The sequence below is a fragment of the Rana temporaria genome, chromosome 2 (assembly GCF_905171775.1).
Source record: "Rana temporaria chromosome 2, aRanTem1.1, whole genome shotgun sequence".
Classification (NCBI taxonomy): domain Eukaryota; kingdom Metazoa; phylum Chordata; class Amphibia; order Anura; family Ranidae; genus Rana; species Rana temporaria.
In genome coordinates, this window is record NC_053490.1 from 190,682,574 (window position 1) to 190,704,509 (window position 21,936).

General features: G+C 42.5%; 2 protein-coding genes across 3 annotated transcripts in view; one reads left to right on the plus strand and one right to left on the minus strand.

Moving 5' to 3' along the window:
• The window catches only part of ERCC5 (ERCC excision repair 5, endonuclease), a 50,092-nt gene extending 47,553 nt beyond the window's left edge, over positions 1 to 2,539 (minus strand). For both annotated transcript variants that reach the window (XM_040336181.1, XM_040336180.1), the window contains exons 1-2: positions 2,437 to 2,539; positions 260 to 372 (exon numbers count right to left, since the gene is read on the minus strand). In XM_040336181.1, the coding sequence (XP_040192115.1) occupies positions 260 to 347 (88 nt within the window). In that variant the 5' untranslated portion in view covers positions 348 to 372; positions 2,437 to 2,539. The remainder of the gene's footprint in view (positions 1 to 259; positions 373 to 2,436) is intronic.
• Positions 2,540 to 2,720: 181 nt separating this feature from the next.
• LOC120926347 (homocysteine S-methyltransferase 1-like) lies at positions 2,721 to 21,605 on the plus strand. Its single transcript, XM_040336183.1, has 8 exons — positions 2,721 to 3,033; positions 4,478 to 4,545; positions 8,354 to 8,520; positions 10,281 to 10,384; positions 13,652 to 13,813; positions 15,038 to 15,243; positions 18,806 to 18,882; positions 21,455 to 21,605. Exons 1-8 carry the CDS (start codon positions 2,962 to 2,964, stop codon positions 21,532 to 21,534), a joined length of 936 nt encoding a protein of 311 aa, XP_040192117.1. The 5' UTR covers positions 2,721 to 2,961; the 3' UTR covers positions 21,535 to 21,605.
• Positions 21,606 to 21,936: the final 331 nt, after the last annotated feature.

Below are 21,936 nucleotides of genomic sequence, written 5' to 3' on the forward strand. Positions count from 1 at the left end.
TTCCGCAACAGCTGAAGGGACATAGTTTGAAGATCCTTGGACTACAGGAACAAATTAAAAATTACCCATGAATACCTGTAATATATATATATATATATATATATATATATATATATATATACACACACACATGAAAATAACAAAGTACCCCTTTCTTTTTAGATAAGTACACACTTCCATGGTCTCTAGTAATACCTGACCTGTAGAGACACACAAGACACAGAATAAATGGTAAACAAGCTCTTTTTGTCAAGGATACCGACAGCAAGGATTTTCCCTTCTAATGTCTCAGGATTTATCGGTCTTCCAGAACATTCAAGCAGCTTCCACAGTCCTTGAACTCCCATACTTGCTGATTAAATCAATTTTTGCCTGCGAAAAAAAAAAAAAAATTATATTATATTATATTAATATATATATATATATATATATATATATATATATATATATATATATATATATATATATATATATATATATATATATATATATATATATATATATATATATATATATATATATATATATATATATATATATATATATATATATATAAATCAGATGATGATGATGAAGGGGTTATTAAACGTAACAGTTTCCATAGTATTTATACCAACTTACCTGGGTACTTACCTTGTCTGCTGCGGCCTCTCCTTCCTGAAACCAGCCCAAAGATGCCTGCTGTAGCTTTCCACCTCTGAGGTGGCTCAGTAGCCCTTTGGAACCATTCATACTTGGGGAAAAAGACAGCAAGCAGACCGCCTGTGCCACCATGAGGACAGATATCGGGTATGCAGGGGGCACGTAGACTTATGGGACATGTACCCTGTTTCTCCGAAAATAAGCCCTACCCCGAAAATAAGACCTAGCGTGAGTTTCTGGGATGGCTGCAATATAAGCCCTACCCCAAAAATAAGCCCTAGTTAAAGTCCTTGTAAAAACATGTAATCTGTTCTGTAAAAAGATTATATAATGTGCAGTGTGTCTCCCTTTTGCAACTTTATTGTGGAAAATACCTTATTTACAGCACTGCTGGGCGCTCACGTGACCTGCCGGAGCTCTTCTCCTCTCCTCCCGGCTGATGTCAGCTGTTTTTTTTTTCAATAAAACTTTATTAAGCCCCTACCCACTGCAGTACTCAGAGTGGGGCTGACGTCATTGGGGATTTTGGTCCCTCCCTCTGCAGTATTTGAGCTCCAGCGGGTCACGTAAGCGGCACAGTAAATAAGGTATTTTCCACAATAATGTTACACATGGAGACACACTGCACATTATATTATCTTTTTACAGAACGGATTACATCATTTTATAAGGTCTAAACAAAGAATTTTTTGGGGGATTACAGAATTTCACAATGCTGACTCCAGAGCTGACAGGGGGGGAAACTTTTTTGTACATACCATAAATAAATAAGACATCCCCTGAAAATAAGCCCTAGTGTGTTTTTTTTTAAGACAGAATTAATATAAGACCCGGTCTTATTTTCGGGGAAACACGGGTAGTGCCAAAGAGGGAGATCAGGGGATGTACCATGCACTCATCACTGCATGCTCCCTGACAAAAGCTTAGGGGGGGGGGGGCAGCACTGAGCAAGCCCAGGGGTACACTAGTGTACATATCTTATTGTAAATCTTTTTCAAGTAAAAAAAGCATTCTCAGCTATTACATTTAGATCGGTTTGAGAGAAAACAGGCGAGGCTTTAGCATTACTTTAAGGCTTAGTTTACACTTGCAGTTTGGGGAGCAATTGAGCCGCACTTTTACGGCCCCCCAAAATGCTGAAAAAGCAGTTGTATTGAATATACACACACCTTACAATAAGAGCCACTTACTAGTGCACCCTTTGGTTTGCTCTGTCCTGCTTCTCTAAACTTTATTTCTGGGTGTAACAAAAAGAATCCCCTTCTGTTGTGTTCAGCATGCAGTACTACCCACCAAGTGAAAGGGGCTGCACCGCAACTGCCCCATAACTGCATGCAACGTACACAGTTGTGGCATGATGGGGCGGGCGTTAAGGGGAACAAAACACCTCCTCCCTGCCCATCAAACGTCCTCTGAAAAGCCACCTGTCACAGGTCGCTCTTCAGAGGGCTTGTGCATGTGTAAAACAAGCCCAAGCAGAACTCTGGGAAGCGCCTGCTCAGAGGCAAAGCTTCACACTGGATTGCTGCACAGATCTGGAGGAATGACACAAATCACACCAAGGTTCAGGTCAGAATACACATCTCTTGTATTTGGTCAATCGTTATTTTGGTTTCAGCTTTACATAAACAAAGGGGAGACAGAACCCTTCCTGTATGATCCCATTCATATCATTCAGTACACTGATCCAGGCACATTGGTACTTATGTCATCACTTTTTGTCACGTCAACGAACGTTCGGTGTCCCCAGAAGTTATATATTATTATTTGACTCCCTCCCCACTGTGATCTTACCCCAGAATCCGGACATATCAATACGGATCAGCTCTTCCATGAACAGCACCAGCCATTGCTCCCCGGCTCCACCCCCTACACATGAACACAAACCCTGTCACGCCCAGCACTTCCTGTATATCGGCCTCTCATTGGCTTACAAGTGACACTTTCAGGCGTGAGGGCTTGTGGGAATTGTAGTTCTGTCTTGAACGAACGCCGTGCATTGTTATGGTTTGAGAGACTACAATTCCCACAACCGGTTCTGTTTAAAGTGCTCGCTACATCTGAGCAGTACTAAGGGGCCGATGGTGGAATAGAGAGAGGGCTGTAGAAGGAGGGGTCTCCTTAGTTATTAGTGTAGGGAAGTGCTGAGGTCTGCAGTTGTTGTGTTTGTCTTCAGCTTCTCTTTGTAGCTTATTGCAGGTGACATGTGGCCGGATCCTGTGATCTGTTAATGATTTATGTATAGGACTGCCTACATCTGCAGAGGAAGAACTAGATCAGACATGATTCTCTGATGACATCACACAGGAGGCTGATGTCATGGCAGACACAGTGAGAGTACTGAGTGGAGGATTGTCTACTGAGCTGGAGGCTGCTGGATTCATCATCCAGGTATGCGATCTGTGTGTGCTCCCCATACATTCCCCAATCACAGCTCCCCTCTACTACACCTTACTGCATGGAACCTATACAGACAGATATTTCATGTTATGATGCCCATACATGCTACAATCTGATCATACAATCTCTATCAGATCTACCAAACAGGTAGTGCCAGATCATTCTCCAACAATATGATTTATACCCAGTCTGGCAGACCATAAGGCCTTGTTCACATAGGTGTACTTAGCGAGGATCTCCACTCAGATGTGCCAAAGTTCAAAGTCAGCAGCTACAAATCCTGTAGTCATAGGTGTGCGCAGCCTATTGCATTAGGGTGTGCGCCCAAAGCTAAAACGTGTGAGTATGTGTGTGTGTGTGTATATTATATATACTCTTATAAATAAATGTGTAAACAGACATTTTTAAAATGTATTAAAACATGAACAGTGTCAGTAGGGCAAAGGACAGTGCCAGTAGGTTTTTGTTTTGTGTTTTAATTTTTTCTGTATTTTTATTTTTTTCTGTACTATTATATATTTTTATAATAATATTTTTTTATGATTTTGTTTACTTGAGGAAAAAACAATATTTTTTACTTTCTGCTATAATACATATCCCCCCCCCCCCCCCAAAAAAAATCTTCATTAATTTAGGCCAGTATGTATTCTACTTCTCATTGGCCCTCTTATGACTCACCCCCTCTCCTTTCCTGGCAAACTCTCACAAGAGTGAGAGAGAGAGCTGTGCATTATGTCATAAGCCTAGGCTAAGAAACAGGAAGTGGGCTGTATAATGTATTTACTGGCAGAAAAAAAATGTTTTACTATCCAAAGTAAAAACAACAAGGGCAGAATATTTAATAGATGGAAAGTTTTTAAAATGACTGAAGATCCGCTTTAATATACTATAATTGTGTGGTAATGTTATAAACATGTTTAACTCACCTTATCACTTACTTTTCTATATACCAGCCTTTCTCAATTGGGGTTCCTCCAGAGGTTGCAAGGGCTTCATTGAGCAATAAACAATATCTTTCTTTCAGATAGAAAACGACTAACTTTTTTTTTTTTGTGTACGGGGGCCATACTTCCCACTGGCCACCAGTATAAGGAGCATTCTTCACCCTGACCACCAGTCCTTCTCCCACTGACCACCAATGTTGGGAGGCCCTGCTCCCACTGACCACCAACGTAAGAAGGTCCTTCTCTCCCACAGACCACCAACGTAAGAGGGTTCTTCTCTCCCACAGACCACCAACGTAAGAGGGTTCTTCTCTCCCACAGACCACCAACGTAAGAGGGTTCTTCTCTCCCACAGACCACCAACGTAAGAGGGTTCTTCTGAAAAGAGCTGTTCTATACACAAAGCAAATGTTTCTAATTACTTGGCAAGATAAAGAGGAGCAACAACTAGCAATTCATGATAAACCTACTCTGTAATTTTTCTATTTTAGGGAGATCCACTTTGGAGTGCAAGACTTCTTCATACCAACCCACAAGCAATAAAGGATGTTCACACAAGGTACCGTATATACTTGAGTATAAGCCGACCCGAATATAATCCGAGGCACCTAATTTTACCACAAAAAACTGTGAAAAAGTATTGACTCGAGTATAAGCCTAGGGTGTCCATCTGTGTGCCTCACTGTGTCCATGACTAGACTGATGTTTAACATGGGAGTCTATGGAAGGGGTGCCCGGCTTTGAAAAATCGGTGCTCCCCAGCCCTAGGTTCCCCAGCCAACAAACTTTGCACACTTGTATAGGAGAAATTGGGCTACATGTGTGCCAAGTTCCGGGTCCAGGGGACCTACGACCGGCCGGTACCGGGTCCCCAAATCACCGGAGAAATGGCCGTTTAACATGGGAGTCTATGGAAGGGGTGCCCGGCTTTGAAAAATCAGTGCTCCCTGGCAAGTTTGGGGACCTACGACCAGCCGGTACCGGTTCCCCAAATCACCGGAGAAATGGCCGTTTAACATGGGAGTCTATGGAAGGGGTGCCCGGCTTTAAAAAATCAGTGCGTCCTGGCAAGTTTGGGGTCCAGGGGACCTACGACCGGCCGGTACCGGGTCCCCAAATCACCGGAGAAATGGCCGTTTAACATGGGAGTCTATGGAAGGGGTGCCCGGCTTTGAAAAATCAGTGCTCCCTGGCAAGTTTGGGGACCTACGACCAGCCGGTACCGGTTCCCCAAATCACCGGAGAAATGGCCGTTTAACATGGGAGTCTATGGAAGGGGTGCCCGGCAAGTTTGGGGTCCAGGGGACCTACGACCGGCCGGTACCGGGTCCCCAAAGTCTGGGAGATCAGGCGCAAAAAGGTGACTCGAGTATAAGCCGAGGGGGGGCATTTTTAGCACGAAAAAATGTGCTGAAAAACTCTGGCTTATACTTGAGTATATACGGTAATTATAATAAATACGGTACATTCCTCTCACAATTTTTTTTTATTTTTATTTTTTAAAGTCAGCAGCTACAAACACTGTAGCTGCTGACCTTTAATAAGGACACTTGCCTGTCCTAGGCGCCCGCGATGTTGGCCCCCCCGAGGCCGATGGCTCAATCCTGGCTGAGCGAAACAGGCAAGCCTTGCGGCTTTACTGCCTGTTTCCTACTGTGCATGCACGAGTCGCGCGCCGCTTCTGTGAATGCGTGGCTGCTTTCTGGGATACACACAGTTCCCAGAAGGCAGCGCGCCCCATTCCCCAGAAGACAACGCAGGGAGGATGAGGGAGAAGACCTGCCGCGGTATGGGAAGAGGCAGATTAGGAACTTCTTCATAGCAACTGTCATTTCTGGTAAGTAGAATATATATATATATATATATATATATATATATATATATATATATATATATATATATATATATATATATATATATATATATATATATATATATATATATATATATATAATTTTTTACAGGATTTTTGTGTATATAGATTTTTTTTTTTTTTGAGTGGAACTCCACTTTAAAGTGGAACTCTACCCATAACAACTTGATAAAAAAGAATGTTCTTTAGCAAGGAATGTACATTCCACATTAATACAGTATAATTACGCTACCAACATTAGTGTGTGCTATAAATTGCCTCCAGCTTTGTCCCTGTTTCTTCTTGCTGGAGGCTGCCATTTTGCTGAAGCCCAGAGGCCCTGTGCAGAAGTAAATCATAAAGCGGAACTAAACCCATCAATTTAAAGCAGAACTTTATAAAAATAATGTTCTTTAGCAAGGAACCTACATTCCACATTTATAATTATGCCACCAACATTAGTGCGCGCTGTAAATTGCCTCCAGCTTTGTTCCTGTTTCTTCTTGGTGGAAGCTGCCATTTTGCTGAAGTCCAGAGGCCCTAAACAGAAGTAAATCATAAAGCAGAACTGAACCCATCAATTTAAAGCAGAACTTTACCCATAACCACTTCATAAAAATGTTCTTTAGCAAGGATCTACATTCCACATTAATAATTATGCCACTAACATTAGTGTGTGCTGTAAATTGCCTCCAGCATTGATCCGGTTTCATCTTGCTGGAGGCTGCCATTTTGCTGAAGCCCAGAGCCACATTGATTTAATGATTTAAAAATAGTTGCATTCCTGGAATGCCGGGATTGCTAGCAACCTCAACCAAACTGTCAAACCTCCAAATGGCCAGTGTCTTAACTGATCACAGATGCAGCACCATGGCAGTTGCAGATCAAACAGAAGCAGCTTCATTGGCTGTAAAAGATAGGAAGACTTTATTCCGCATTAAGGCTGTCAGTAGATCGGCCTCTACAAATTAGTCAGTGCTTAAAAATACCTAGAAATAGAGAGCAACTGAGCTTGTGCAGAGCAGGGTAAGGCAGTAAATTACCGAATTTTACACAGTACAGGCACTATTTCTCATGTTTTACATAACTATACCTGCAAAATGGGCCAGCCTGAAGTGATCTAGCAGGACTTACTTTTCACTTTAAAGTGGAAGTAAACCCATTAATTTCACAGTTTAAAAAAATTGTTACATTCCCGGAATGTGTTAGGAATGTATCTGTCACATTTGATGTGCTCTCAACCAAACTGTCAAACCATCCAATGGTTGGAGTCATAATTGATCACATGAGCAGCACCATGGCAGCTGAAAATTAAACAGAAGCCAAGATGGCAGCTTCCTTGGCTCAAAACGATAGAAGGGTTTACTTCCACTTTTAACAATTTAAAAACAGTTACATTCCTGGAATGCCGAAATTAATAACTGTCACATTTGCTTGTTTCCTCAACCAAACTGTCAAACCATCAAATGGCTGACCACAGATGCAGCACCATGGCAGTTGCCATCAAACCGAAGCAGCTTCCTTGGCTAAAAAAGATAGGAGGGTTTAATTCCACTTTAAGGCCCCTTTCACACTGAGGAGTTTTTCAAACGGTTTAGCGCTAAAAATAGCACCTAAATACCGCCTGAAAAACTCCTGCCCTGCAGTCTCAGTGTGTAAGCTTTCACACTGAGGCGGTGCGCTAGCAGGACCGCTCCAAAAGTCCTGCTAGTCGCATCTTTTACCGCTCCTTCCCATTAAAAACAATGGGACACCGCGGCTATACCACCGGCAATGCGCCTCTGCAGAGGTGCATTGCCGGCGGTATGAACCCTTTTTTCGGTCCGCTAGCGGGGGTTAAAACGCACCGCTAGCGGCCGAATACCGCCGCAATTCCGACGGTATAGCGGCACTAAAAATAGCGCCGCTATACCGTCAGCGCACCTCCCGCCCTAGTGTGAAAGGGGCCTAAGGCTGTCAGCCGATCAGCCTTTACAAACTCGGCAGTGCCTAAAAATGGAGAGCAACTGAGCATGTGCAGAGCAGAGTGAGACTGTGTATTACTGGATTTTAAAATGTAGGCACTCAATCTTAATGTTTTACATACAGTAGCTATATCTGCAAAAGGGGCAATCTTCCACTTTAGTTAAATCAATTGGGTTTACCAGTGAATCCGCCACAGCAGTGAATGGGAAATTCTAAAAGAGAGGCCTGACTACCTTGGCAAATCATACAAGATGTAATGGTTGGGATTAGATCTGCTGCTGTACCAGTTGGCCACAGGGTAAAAATCGATGGACAATAAGGGTTTTGCTATGAACCCATGAAAAGTCCATAAGAAGGCATGAGAAGCTACATCCACGTGGTCAACCAAGTGGGCACTTACTAAATCAGCCCCAGTGTATTTTTAACAGCAAGGGTATGTTTGGTTTGTAATTTGTTTTACGCTTACTGCACATAACATTTTTGGTATTTTATGAGCTATCGGATCCTTTTATTTATGCATTTTTTTTTTATTTTTTTTTTTATGTTTTAGTTTTCTCAAGAGCGGTTCTGAAGTCTTGACTACAGCTACCTACCAAGCTAGCATTAAAGGATTTGTACAACATTTGGGTGTGAATGTAGATGAGGCAGAAGAACTTTTTAATGTCGCAGTATCCGTTGCTAAAGAAGCTGCAGAAGAATTCAACACACAGTCCTTAGGTAATATTTAGCAAACACCTTACCAGAGTTTGACCTTGTACATGCTGGGCATTTAACCCATGAGTGTGAGATCCTGGCATATTCATGTTGATGAAAGGCACATGAGCAACGTCTAGCCCCCCTGCCAGCAGCCTGGAAAAACTCTATGGCTGATAGCTGCTGTGGCTGGATGGTGCACCAAGTAGTACAAAGTTTTAGGCCAGTATGCGCCCAGGGATGAATGCACAGAGCGCAGATTTCTTGCATTCCAGGCATTTTTTCCCCAGCGCATACTGCCCTAAATGTATCGCTTGGTGCACTGACCAGCCCTGTCCAGCCACAGCAGCTTTCAGACTCATACATATAGTCATGTCTACAGGAACTCCTGAGATTCCAACATTTACTGTATGTACAATGTAACATATAGTATTGGAGCATGTGGGGCATAAGGCTGGTTCTCGCTAATCACTTTAACTTCTTCAGACCCGCGCTATAGCCGAATGACGGCTACAGCGCGGACCTGAATATCCAACTGGACGTCAATTGACATCCGCCCCTTAGGACGTTCCCCGCGCGCACTCCAGAGCGCGCAGCGGGGAAACTCTGTGTTGGCCGTGTCCCTTGGACACAGCCAATTACAGTTCGCCGCAAACGACCAATCAGAGTGGCCGTTTGCGATGCGATCTGTGCGGCCAATGAGAGATGATCTCATATGTAAACATATGAGATCATCTCTCATTGCCGTTTTACACAGAGACAGCGTCCTGTCTCTGGAGAGGAGACCGATCTGTGTCCCTTGTACATAGGGACATAGATCGGTCACCCCCCCTCCACCTACAGTTAGAACACAATGCAGGGAATACATTTAACCCCTTCCTCACCCCCTAGTGTTAACCCCTTCAATGCCAGTCACATTTATACAGTAATTGGTGCATATTTATAGCACTGATCGCAGTATAAATGTGAATGGCGCCAAAAATGTGTCAAAAGTGTCCGATGTGTCCGCCATAATGTCGCAGTCCCAATAAAAATCGCAGGTTGCCGCCATTTCTAGTAAAAAAAAAAAATTATAAAAAATAATAATTCTGTCCCCTATTTAGTAGGCACTATAACTTTTGCGCAAACCAGTCGCTTTATTGCGTTTTTTTTTTTTTTTCCAAAAATATGTAGAATAATACGTATCGGCCTAAACTGAGAAAAAAAATTTTTTTTTTTTTTTTTTTAATTGGGATATTTATTCTAGCAACAAGTAAAAAATATTGTATTTTTTTCAAAATTGTCGCTCTTTTTTGTTTATAGTGCAAAAAATAAAAACCGCACAGGCGATCAAATACCACCAAAAGAAAGCTCTACTTGTGGGGAAAAAAGGACGTCAATTTTGTTTGGGAGCCACGTCGCACGACCGCGCAATTGTTAGTTAAAGCGGCGCAGTGCCGAAAGCTGAAATTTCACCTGGGCAGGAGGGGGGTATATGTGCCCAGTAAGCAAGTGGTTAAGTGCCTCCCATCTCTATGACTAAGCCCTGAGCGGTAAAATGCGTCAGTTGTTTGGTCTCTAGGCTGGTACTATAGCTAAGGTTATTGCTGAAATTTTGCCCGTTGCATAGGACCACGTTTTATTCCCAACTATAAAAATCCTCTTCACTTAGGATGGGGTGCATATTGATTGTAAAGTACTGTATGTGACATTGGTAATCATTTATGCCTGGTATTTTCTGACATGTCAAGTTCTTTTGACTAAGTGTTGTTGTTTTTTTTTTGTTTTTTTTTGTGACTTTTCAGAAAAAAAAAATATTTTAATTGCTGGATCTATTGGCCCTTATGGAGCATTTCTTCATGATGGCTCTGAGTATACGGGAAGTTATGTCAAAGACATGAGTATTGAGGTATGTGACAGAATCTGTTTAACATAAACCAGCTTTTTAAATATAAATACCCCTGTAATACACAAGCTTAATGTATTCTAGTAAAGTTAGTCTGTAAACTAAGGTCTGTTTTGTTAGGTTGTTACAGCATTTAGACACTTTATAAAATAGAAATTGACTGGGGCCATCTTAAGTGTGGGTATCATGAAGCCAGACTGTATGACTTCCTGGATTTCAGCCTTGCAGATCTCGCACATGCTCAGTAATAGGTTTCAGATCAGGTTTCAGCTCCTGTACTGTCCAAGTCACATGATTCTTCGAGACTGGGGAGTGCACAGACTCCTGGAAAGTTACACCCACTACATTCCCATGAGTCTGTGCGGTGAAGCTTAAGCACCTAGGTGCAGGAAGAGGGAAGATTAACTATTCTGCCTAGCAACAACACTTTGAAGGCATCTAAAAAAAAAAAAAAAAATTCTTAAAGGACTAATGACATTTTTTTAAAACTACTGATGTAATGTTATATTTATGGGTGGAACTCCGCTTTAAGACGATGAGATCCTGATATAACAGTCCAGACCTGTAAGCTCTGATGCCACAGGAAAATCCACAGATACATGCTCCTTGGTGGTCTGCAAAAAAAATGACTCGTTCACGCTACCTGCATGGTAAAAGGCAGCGTTTTACCATACAGGAAGTGTTGGTTCTAGCTGGCAGTGCCAGGGCACTGTTTACTGTTTGTTTTTTTTACTTTTTTGAACTGTCACAATGGGGAGATTTACTAAAACTGGAGCGTGTAAATCTGGTGCAGTTCTGCATAGAAGCCAATCAGCTTCCAGGTTTTATTGTCTACACCCCAAGTGGTTGGCCTGCAAATATATGCATGGTCCTATTGACTTCAGTGGCGTATTTGGAAAGCTAAAGTTAAATTTGCTGTGAAAATGTAAATGGACCTGAGTGGCTGCAATGTTCTTTTGAATTTGGGCATTCAGAGGGAGGTAAAAGCACACGTCAACTGCCTGGTTTTACCACACGTACAAACTAAGCCTATACATGGCACTTTTTGTTAATGTACTGTATTTATTTGGAACATAGTATCATTTTATTATTGGAATTGACAGAACTAGTCGTACCCCTTACACATGGGGCGATTGTTTGGATACGCAGGGGATCTGTGAGATTGGAGCAGAGCAGGCAGATGACACATTCATGTCCGCTCAGTATCTACAGAGTGGACATGGACAGAGCCCGCTCTGTTCTATTGGCAGCCAAGAGTAAATGGACATCATTGTTTTATACTCGGCTACCTCTGATCCTCTCCTCTAAACAGAAGAGGGTGGAGTCCTCTCTTGTTTATAGCGGGCCTGATCGGACGCAAGTCCATTGACACCCGCCTGTCCATAGGAATGAACGCATCTTCCGAACGCCCATCTGAAAGGGGCCTTAGTCTATAGGTGAGAGCAACAACTGATTTATATTAAAGGGTTTATAAAGGCAGTTTTTTTCTCTTAATGAATTCTATGAATTAACCACTTTAGACCTGGACCATTATGCAGGTAAAGGACCTGGCCAGTTTTTGCGATTCGGCACTGTGTCGCTTTAACTGACAATTACGCGGTCGTGCGACGTGGCTCCCAAACAAAATTGGCGTCCTTTTTTTTCCACAAATAGAGCTTTCTTTTGGTGGTATTTGATCACCTCTGCGTTTTTTTTTTTTTTGCGCTATAAACAAAAATAGAGCGTCAATTTTGAAAAAATAAATAATCTTTATTTACTTTTTGCTATAATAAATACCCCCAAAAAATATCTAAAAAAAAAAATTTTTTCTCAGTTTAGGCCGATACGTATTCTTCTACCTATTTTTGGTAAAAAAATCGCAATAAGCGTTTATCGATTGGTTTGCACAACATTTATAGCGTTTACAAAATAGGAGATAGTTTTATTGCATTTTTTTAGTAATGTGACCGCGACATTGTGGTGGACACATCGGACAATTTTGATAAATTTTTGTGACTATTGTCATTTTCACAGCAAAAAGTGCTATAAAAATGCATTGTTTCTGTGAAAATGACAATTGCAGTTTGGGAGTTAACCACTAGGGGGCACTGAAGGGGTTAAGTGTGACCTCATATGTGTTTCTAACTGTAGGGGGCGGGGCTGGACTTGTGACGTCATTGATCATCTTTCCCTATATCAGGGAACAGACGATCAATGACAGTGCCACTGTGAAGAACGGGTGAAGGTGTGTTTACACACACACCTCTCCCCGTTCTTCAGCTCATGTGACCGATCGCGGGACACTGGCGGCGTTCGGGTCCGCAGGCGCGGTCACGGAGCTTCGGACCGGGTCGCGTGCACGACCCCGCGGCTGGGCTTAAACGGCCACGTACAGGTACGTGGATGTGCCCAGCCGTGCCATTCTGCCGACGTATATCGGCGTGAAGGTGTCCTTAAGTGGTTAAGAGAAAAAGCCTTCTGTGTGCAGCAGCCCCCCTAATACTTAACTGATTCCCATCTCTATCCAGCAATGTCCACAAGTCCCTCGGCCATCCGGGACTCTCCCTCCTGATTGGCTGAGACACAGCAGTGGCACCCTGCAGCTGTCAATCAAAGTCAGTTAGCCAATTAGTATAGAGAGGGGCCCGGGCCGCAGCTTTGTATCTGAATGGACACAGGGAACTGTGACTCGGCTTGGGTGCCCCCATAGCAAGCTGCTTGCTGTGGGGGCACTCGACAGGAGGGAGAGGCCAGGAGCAGTGAAGAGGGACCAGAGAAGAGGAGGATCCGGCTGCTCTGAGCAAATCCACTGCAATAGAGCAGGTAAGTATAACATGTTTGTTTTTTGTTTTTTAAATACGAGACTTTACAATCACCTCCTCCCCCTAATACTTACCTGAGCCCCATCTCTGTCCAGCGATGTCCACGTGTGTCTCAGTCCATCCGAGACTCTCCCTCCTGATTAGCCGAGACAGCAGTGAAGGAGGGAGGGGCCAGGAGCGCAGAAGAGGGGGATGTGGGCTAATCTACTGCAACAGAGCAGGCAAGTATAACATATTTGTTATTTTTATTGAAAAAAGAAACAAGACTTTACAATCACTTTAATCTGCAAGGTTGCTGCCAATAGGACATAATTAATAGACTTTACTCTTTCCATTTGTGCTCTGTAGACTTTATCACCATATGTTTTAGAATCTGTTCCAAAAGCCATTAATGTTCTACTAGTCTACTAAGGCATTCGCGAAGTTGAAAGTCACACAGGAAACTAAATTGTTTTGTCTCTGGTTGCAGGAGTTAAAGAACTGGCATCGGGTACAGATGCAGTGCCTGGCATCTGCTGGAGTTGATCTGTTTGCTATAGAGACTATTCCTAGTCAAAAGGAGGCAGAAGCCCTGGTACAGGTTCTCAGGGAGTTCCCAAATTCTAAAGCTTGGCTGTCCTACTCATGTCAGGTTGGTGTGTTCTAAATAAAAATCCCCTCTGGGTACAGCTTGTGTCTGCATTTCATATTGCCCATTCTCTTTGCTGCTGGAGTATGTGGCTAACCCAAAACCTTTATCCTTGTGCATCGGGTTGTGGGAACATCTTTTGCTACTATGAGATCCGTATACACTTCATCTGTGTAGCTATTTGCCCAGAGCTTAACTTTATTTAGGGGTGAATCAAGCAAAGTAAATACCATGCTCCTACTTTGTTTCACAGTGGCTGTGTTGGCAGTGGTTGGGTGGGTTAATAGTAAAGATCTGGTAAATTAACAGTAATCATTCTGGCAGGTTTAATGATTTTCACTCTTGCACTCATGTTTAAAAATGATTTACTCATTTCGTTCTTTTGAATATTTAGGAAACCTAAATCAAGAATGTGCTTTTAAAAAAATAAAAACATTTTTGGGCCAGATTCAGGTAGGAGATACGACGGCGTATCTCCAGATAGGCCGTCGTATCTCTGAGTGTGAGGCGTCGTATCTTGGCGCCTGAAGAATCGGATACGCCAGAATTTGTCTAAGATAGGACCAGCGTAAGTCTCCTACGCAGTCGTATCTTAACTGGATATTTACGCTGGCCGCTAGGGGCGTGTACGCTGATTTACGCCTAGAATATGTAAATCAGATAGATACGCCTATTCACGAACGTACGCCCGGCCGTCGCAGTACAGATACGCCGTTTACGTTAGGCTTTTCCCGGCGTAAAGTTACCCCTGCTATATGAGGCGCAGCCAATGTTAAGTATGGACGTCGGGCCAGCTTCGAATTTTCCGTCGATTACGTCGTTCGCGAATAGGGCTGGGCGTAATTTACGTTCACGTCGAAAGCATTGGCTTTTTGCGGGTTAATTTGGAGCATGCACACTGGGATACTTTCACGGAAGGGGCATGCGCCGTTCGTAAAAAGCGTCATTTACGTGGGGTCACGATGATTTTGCATAAAACACGCCCACATCTTACAGATTTGAATTAGGCGGGCTTACGCCGGCCAATTTACGCTACGCCGCCGCAACTTACGGAGCAAGTGCTTTGTGAATAATGCACTTGCCTGTCAAAGTTGCGAAGGCGTAGCATAAATAGGATACGCTGCGCCCGCACAGAGTTACGCACTCCCTACCTGAATCTGGCCCTTTGTATGTTTGATTTCTTATCATATAGTTATGTGACATGTCTGTTTTTTCTGTTTCATTTAGAACGTATCCTCTACCAGTTATGGAGATAAGTTTGAAGAAGCAGTGAAAGTTTCAGCAGCAACACCCCAGCTGGTGGCCATTGGAGTGAATTGCTGTTCCCCCGATTTCATTAGCCCCCTCCTATCTTTAGCCAACAAAAAATGCAGTCTACAGATCGACTGGATTGTTTACCCTAACAGAGGAGAGAAATGGGATCATGACCTGGGGTAAATTACTTTTAGGAGCTGTCTTGTTTTCTTTAGGAAAAAATAAATTATACATAGGAAACCCCATGCAAAAAAAAAGTGGGGTCCCCCTAAAAAAAAAAAATCCACACCAGACCCTTATCTGAGCATGCACCCACCACTTGCTCTCAACATAGAGATGTACTTTGCCCCCCCCCCCCCCCCCAGCAAAGCATACATGTTGAGGACAAGGGACTCTTCCCCAGATCCCTGGCCTATTTGTTTGTCCGGGTCTGCGGGGGCTTATTGGAATCTGGAAGCCCGCTTTAACAATAAGATACAATGCACGTAAAACTTAATTGTAATACAAATATTACGTATTGACGCTCACGCTGGAGTAAGAGCAATAATTCTAGGCCCCTTGTTTGTGGTTATCTTTAAACTGATGACCTGTATGTGGCCCAGGGCCAGGGCTGTGGGGAATAGGCCCATGTTCTCATCAACATGGGCACAATGAAGATACCCACCCCCTTGTTGAGGGCATGTGGACTGGTAAAGTTTAGGTGGAGGGGTGCACACAAGCTCATTCACACCCCCTTACCCCCCATCTGGTGTGGATTTTTGGGGGACCTCCATTTTATAATTTTTTTGAAGGTGGGGTTCCCTCTTAAAACTTATACCAAACCCAAAGGGTCTGGTATAAAATTTGGGGGGGTCTTGTGCTTTTTGTAGTCCCAGCTTTGTAAGGGACTGGGGCAGGTGATGTCACTGGTTCTTAAGGACTGAGCAGTACATGCACCTGACAGCATCCGTAACAATCACCTACAGTGGGAAGCTATCATCTATAAAAGCAGTAGTAGTAATACCACTATTATACATGATGTTCAGCTACTTCCTCACAGGTAAGTGTGCTCAGGGCTAATGTGTGAACCTACAGTATGTTTGGATCAAACCTTAAAGTGGTTCTGAAGGCAGAAGTTTTTTTACCTTCATGTATTCTATTCATTAGGATAAATAAACCCCCCCCCCCCAATAAACCTGAGACCCATCGTGATCCAGCGATGTGCATGAGAGCCTTGGCTCTCCAGGTACCCATCCCTCCTCCTTGGCTTACACAGCAGCAGGCGCCATTGGCTCCCACTGCTGTCAATCACAGCCAATAAGAAGAGAGAGGGGGCGGGGCTGTGCCACGGCTTTGTGTATGAATAGACACACAGAGCAGCAGCTCGAGAGCGAGTCTGCATGGGTTGCCCCAGAGCAAGGAAAGTGGGGCCAGAAGCACCGGCGGAGGACCGTAGGAGAGGAGGATCAGGGCTGCAAAACCATAGGGCAGGTAAGTATAACATGTTTGTTATTTTTAGAAGAAAAAAAAAACTGCCTTTTAAGCTCATCGCTACTCTACTTTTTAAGCTCTACCCTACTTTCAATCCCAACTCCAACCAAAACTTATATATATATATATATATATATATATATATATATATATATATATATATATATATATAATATCATTTTAAGGATAGAGTAGGAAGGGGTTGGAACCTTTCTTTCCTTTCCTGTTACTTTCCCAGTGGAAGGGAGGCAGCGGGAGAGAAAGTGATGGGGAAATTATCCAATCAAAACGGATAGCAGCAAAAATATTTGGAGAGTAGGGAAGATAATAATTACTGATCTTGTGATTTTTGTTGCTCTGATTTTTTATTTTTTTTTTCTCTTTCTTTTCTTGATGTCACAGGAATTTAAAAGTGAGAAGTCTCCCCAGTGGAGTTACAATGATAAAAAAAAACAGAAACTCAAACCCTTCTCTACAATTCAAAACTAACTACAAAAGTTTTGTTTAGAGTTGTGTTTTAAGTTGCCTTCAGAATGTAATAAATGGCCAATTCCAGAAGACTTGGAAACACAAGCCTGTTCTACACTATATTACCAAAAGTATTGGGACGCCTGCCTTTACACACACACATGAACTTTAATGGCATCCCAGTCTTGGTCCATAGCGTTCAATATTGAGTTGGCCCATCCTTTACAGCTATAACAGCTTCAACCCTTCTGGGAAGGCTGTCCACAAGGTTCAAGAGTGTGTCTATGGGAATGTTTGACCATTCTTCTAGAAGCATTTGTGAGAACAGGCACTGATGTGGACAAGAAGGCCTGGCTCGCAGTCTCCGCTCTAATTCATACCAAAGGTGTTCTATTGGGTTGAGGTCAGGACTCTGTGCAGGCCAGTCAATCTTCTCCACCCCAAACTCGCTTATCCATGTCTTTATGGCCCTTGCTTTGTGCACTGGTCCAAATCATTTGCTGGAGAAGGGATTATGGTGTAGGGTTGGGCTTGGTCCTAGAAGACTTCTAGGGCATCAGCATACTAAGACATTTTGGACAATTTAATGCTCCCAATTTGTGGGAACAGTTTTGGGATGGTCCCTTCTTGTTCCAAAATGACTGCTCATCAGTACACAAAGCAAGGTCCATAAACATATGGATGAGTGAGTTTGGGGTGGAGGAACTTGAGTGGCCTGCACAGTCCTGACCTCAACCCAATAGAACACCTTTGGGATGAATTGGAGCAAAGACTGTGTGGCCAGGCCTTCTCATCCACATAAGTTCCTGACCTCACAAATGCACTTCTGGTAAAATGGCCAAACATTCCCATAGACACTCCTAAACCTTGTGGACAGCCTTCCCAGAAGAGTTGAAGCTGTTATAGCTGCAAAGGGTGGGCCGACTTAAAGGAACACTAAAGGTACAATTATTTTTTTTTTTAAATAACATACATGTTATACTTACCTCCACTGTGCAGATCGTTTTGCACAGAGTGACCCGGATCCGTGTCTTCTGGGGTCCCTCGGCAGCTGTCTCGGCTCCTCCTCGCAAAAGCTTTCCACGTTCATGCGAGCTCCCTCGCATGGTGGAAAGCTTTTGTGAGCGCGCTCCCGTGATACAGCAGCGGCCATAGCCGCCGACTGTATCACTCGGCCCCGCCGCGTCATCCGCTGTGATTGACAGCAGCGCCAGCCAATGGCTGCGCTGCTATCAATCCGCCCAGCCTAGCCAATCAACGGCCAGGCTGGGAACCGAGCAGGATGACAAGCACGAGCCCGGGACTTTCGAACGGTGAGGTAAGTAAAACGGGGGCTTGGGGGGGGGGGGGGGGGGGGCGGTGCTGTCAGATGTTTTTTTACCTTAATGCATAGGATGCATTAAGGTAAAAAAACTTTTACCTTTACAACTCCTTTAATATTGAACCCTACGGACTAAGACTGGGATGCCATTAAAGTTCATATGCGTGTAGGCAGGTGTCCCAATACTTTTGGTAATATAGTGTATTTTCATATGTGCTGAGTATAGGGTGTCCAGCACACCTCTCTGGAAAACATAAGTCAAGTAAAATCAATGCATAAATTTGAATTGTTTGACATTTTATGATGTACTGCCGTGTATAAAATAAATTGTATTTGCTGCATGTGTTCTGCTTGCAGAGTTGCAAATATTTTGAGTAGCAAATAAAAGCCAACTGCTATTTTTCTTACTTGAATAAAGTGTGTTCAAGACCAGGTTTGATGTTGAAAATACTCACTTGCGTCACGTTTTGTTGCTTGTTTAGCTGGCAAAGCGCTAGTAATGAAAAACCTCTATCTGCACATGCTCTTGAATGGGTCCAGTTAGGAGCCAAATGGATAGGTAAGTCCAAGTTGCCTTGTCTTACATTTTATGAACTGGTTCCAAACATTGCAACAACTGTGTGTGTGTGTATAATAAATATATATATATATATATGTATATAAATTTATATACAACAGTTAAATAGTTTTCTCCATATTTGTTCTCAGGTCCCTCGAGTTCGTTCACGTAGGTAGCTCATCCCCCTGCTGAGATACTGATTGCTCCACTTGTCCATGCTTTGTATCGGCCGTATATGTACTGCTGGCAGGACTTGATGATGGCTTGCTTTTATTTAGTCCCACTCATGTGGTTCTTTTGACTCTACACACAAAGCTGGCTAATTTTGCTGAATATGTACAATTTTTGTGTAATGAAAATAGAAATAAATAATAGTTTTTTTTCAGTTTTAGAAAAGTTATATTTAGATAAGCTGATATTGCCAACACCTCCTTTTATATGATCTTTCACAAAGCACGCCATAAAGCTTTTACCTTACAATTGACACGGGTTGATTTACTGAACCTGGGGAGTGCAAAATCAGGTGCAGCTCTGTATAGAAACCAATCGGCTTCCATTTTTTTTTTTGTCAAAGCTTAATTGAACAAGCTGAAGTTGGAAGCTGATTGACTATTATGTAGAGCTGCGCCAGATTTTGCACTCTCTAGTTTTAGTAAATCAACCCCAATGTTGTAATAAAAGAGTTTGATGGAGACTTGTTCTAAGCATAACTATGTAATATAACCCTAATACAGGCAGTCTCCGAGTTAGGGACTGTAAAGTGGAACTTCTGCTCATCGGATTCCTCCCCCCCTCCGGTGCCACAATTGGCACCTTTCGGGGTGGAGGGGGAACAGGATACCTGTCTTTGACTGGTATCCTTTCCCATTACCAGGAGTCCGGTTGCGGCAGTGACGTCACCACGGGGGCTCCCTCCTCCTCCCCTGGCTAATAGGAGAGAGGAGCGGGGCCTCGCGCATTCGCAGTAGGGTTCCCGGCGTGAAGCCGAAAGGCTACACTGCCAGGTTCCCTTACTCGCAATGTCGGCGGCAGTGTAGCCTTTCGGCTTCACACCGGGAACCCTACTCGAGAGACATCAGGACAGGTAAGTGTCCATTTATCAAAAGCCAGCTGCTGGCTTTTAATTTTTTTTTCCCAGACCTCCTCTAAGTCGAATATTTTCGTAAGTCGGAGCAGCATGCGCAGAACGGCAGATACGTTGTTTTTCGATGTTCTGTCGAATGTGCCCGCTGTCAAAAAGTGGCAATGCAGCCTCCTGTTCGCAAGTCGGATGTTCGTAACTCGGAGACTTCCTATACAGGACAAAACAATCCTTTTTGTTTATAGGATGCCCATGGCTATAATTCTCATAAGCCAAGTGGAAAAGCTCAACATATTAGGAATGGTGCTTAGCCTTCCCCAACTGTTGATGGGATTGAAAATGATCATGTTATAATAGGGGTGTGCATATAAAGCAAATATTCTGGATATATGCTCAGCTAAAATGCATATTAACAGCTTCATATTCCTGATATACCATGTACTTGTATGAGAACATATCATGTTCTCTGTATTGTTTCCTTTATAAAGTGAAATCCCTAATGTTCCTGCTAGTCCCCTTGCTTTCCTACTAAAAACTGACCACACTAAGCAGGAGATCACACCATGGTCAGTTCTCTAGCTATGCTGGAAACTCTGTGTACTCTCCTCCAAGGATCAGACTTTTCCTGACACGCCCCCGTTGCACAGCCATTCACTGGGAAGTAAACTAAACTGCGCTAAATCAAACTGCAATACAGAAACAAACAAAAAAAAAAGCTGCAACATGCCATGTGATATAAAAACATAGTATCAAAATTTCAATACAAAATGTTGCGCTAAATCAAAAATACAAAGAAATTATCACCTATAGTGATATCAATGAAATACACAATGGTTCCAGTGATCAAATCTCAGTCTGATTTTTTTTTTTTTTTTTAAAGAAAGTCCAAAGTGTAATAATAACTTCCTATGGAAACATGCGTGTCATGTCCAGACCTCCACCAGGTGATCAAACACAAGGCTTACCAGACAGAATTGACCATCCACTACAGATAGGTCAATTTAGGCCTGTAGTAAACGATATCCAATGCTCTTCAATGGTGAAGGACTGTCACAGGCAAAACCCCTGCACACCACGATAACTAAGAACTCTGCATTATATATGTTGGGCATAGACAAAAAGACCTTTCATAGTGTAATACCGTTTTGTAAAAAGATTTATTGAACAAAGGCAATAGTAACACTCCACATATCTTCCAAAAAACAAAGCGCTTGTTAATATCAATCCACAGGTACATACAGGATAGCTTCCCGATCACTTCCAGCACCAAACGTAGTGATGTCACAACATGCTCCGCCCTACATGTTTCATCATACCTGACGTCATCTAGGGCCCCACATTTTTTTTTAATTATATATATCTATGCAAAAATGTTTTGCTTTTCATTTCTATTTTAAACTAAATTGGTTACAAGACGCTCGTTAAATAATATTAATAAACTTGTTAATGACGATTTTACAATATCAGTTGCTATATCTATGTTTATTACAGGAGGCTGCTGCCGGACCACTCCATCCGAGATTGAAAGTCTACGAGAAACTTTATTGACCAGAGGTCCACACAAGCGATAAATATATATTCCAAGTGCACTGTGAAAACTTTGTAATGCATTTAAGGATAGTAAAATGTGTTTTTTTTTTTTTTTTTTTTACGTGTCAAATTTCTTTAAAGCAAAATTGACTATTTAAAAAAGCTTACATAGAAAAAAAGCCCCCAGGTAAAGATAATGTTGAAGAATATTATAGAGGGAAGCTACTAAAAAATCGATATAAATTTTATTACACGTAAAACATTTTCATAGACACAATATTAAAAACTTATGCATAGGTGAAACTTTGCAATAAATACAAAAAATGTAAATCTGATAGATACGTGTACTTGTAAGTGGTCTACGCGTTACGTGGGATCTCCCACTTCGTCAAGACTATATATATATATATATATATATATATATATATATATATAATCTCTAT

Coding starts and splice junctions, on each gene's coding strand:
- LOC120926347 (XM_040336183.1), top strand. CDS start 2,962: ATGGCAGACACAGTGAGAGTACTGAGTGGAGGATTGTCTACTGAGCTG. Junction 8,521..10,280: donor ATTCAACACACAGTCCTTAG/GTAATATTTAGC, acceptor GTGACTTTTCAG/AAAAAAAAAATATTTTAATT. Junction 13,814..15,037: donor GGCTGTCCTACTCATGTCAG/GTTGGTGTGTTC, acceptor TGTTTCATTTAG/AACGTATCCTCTACCAGTTA.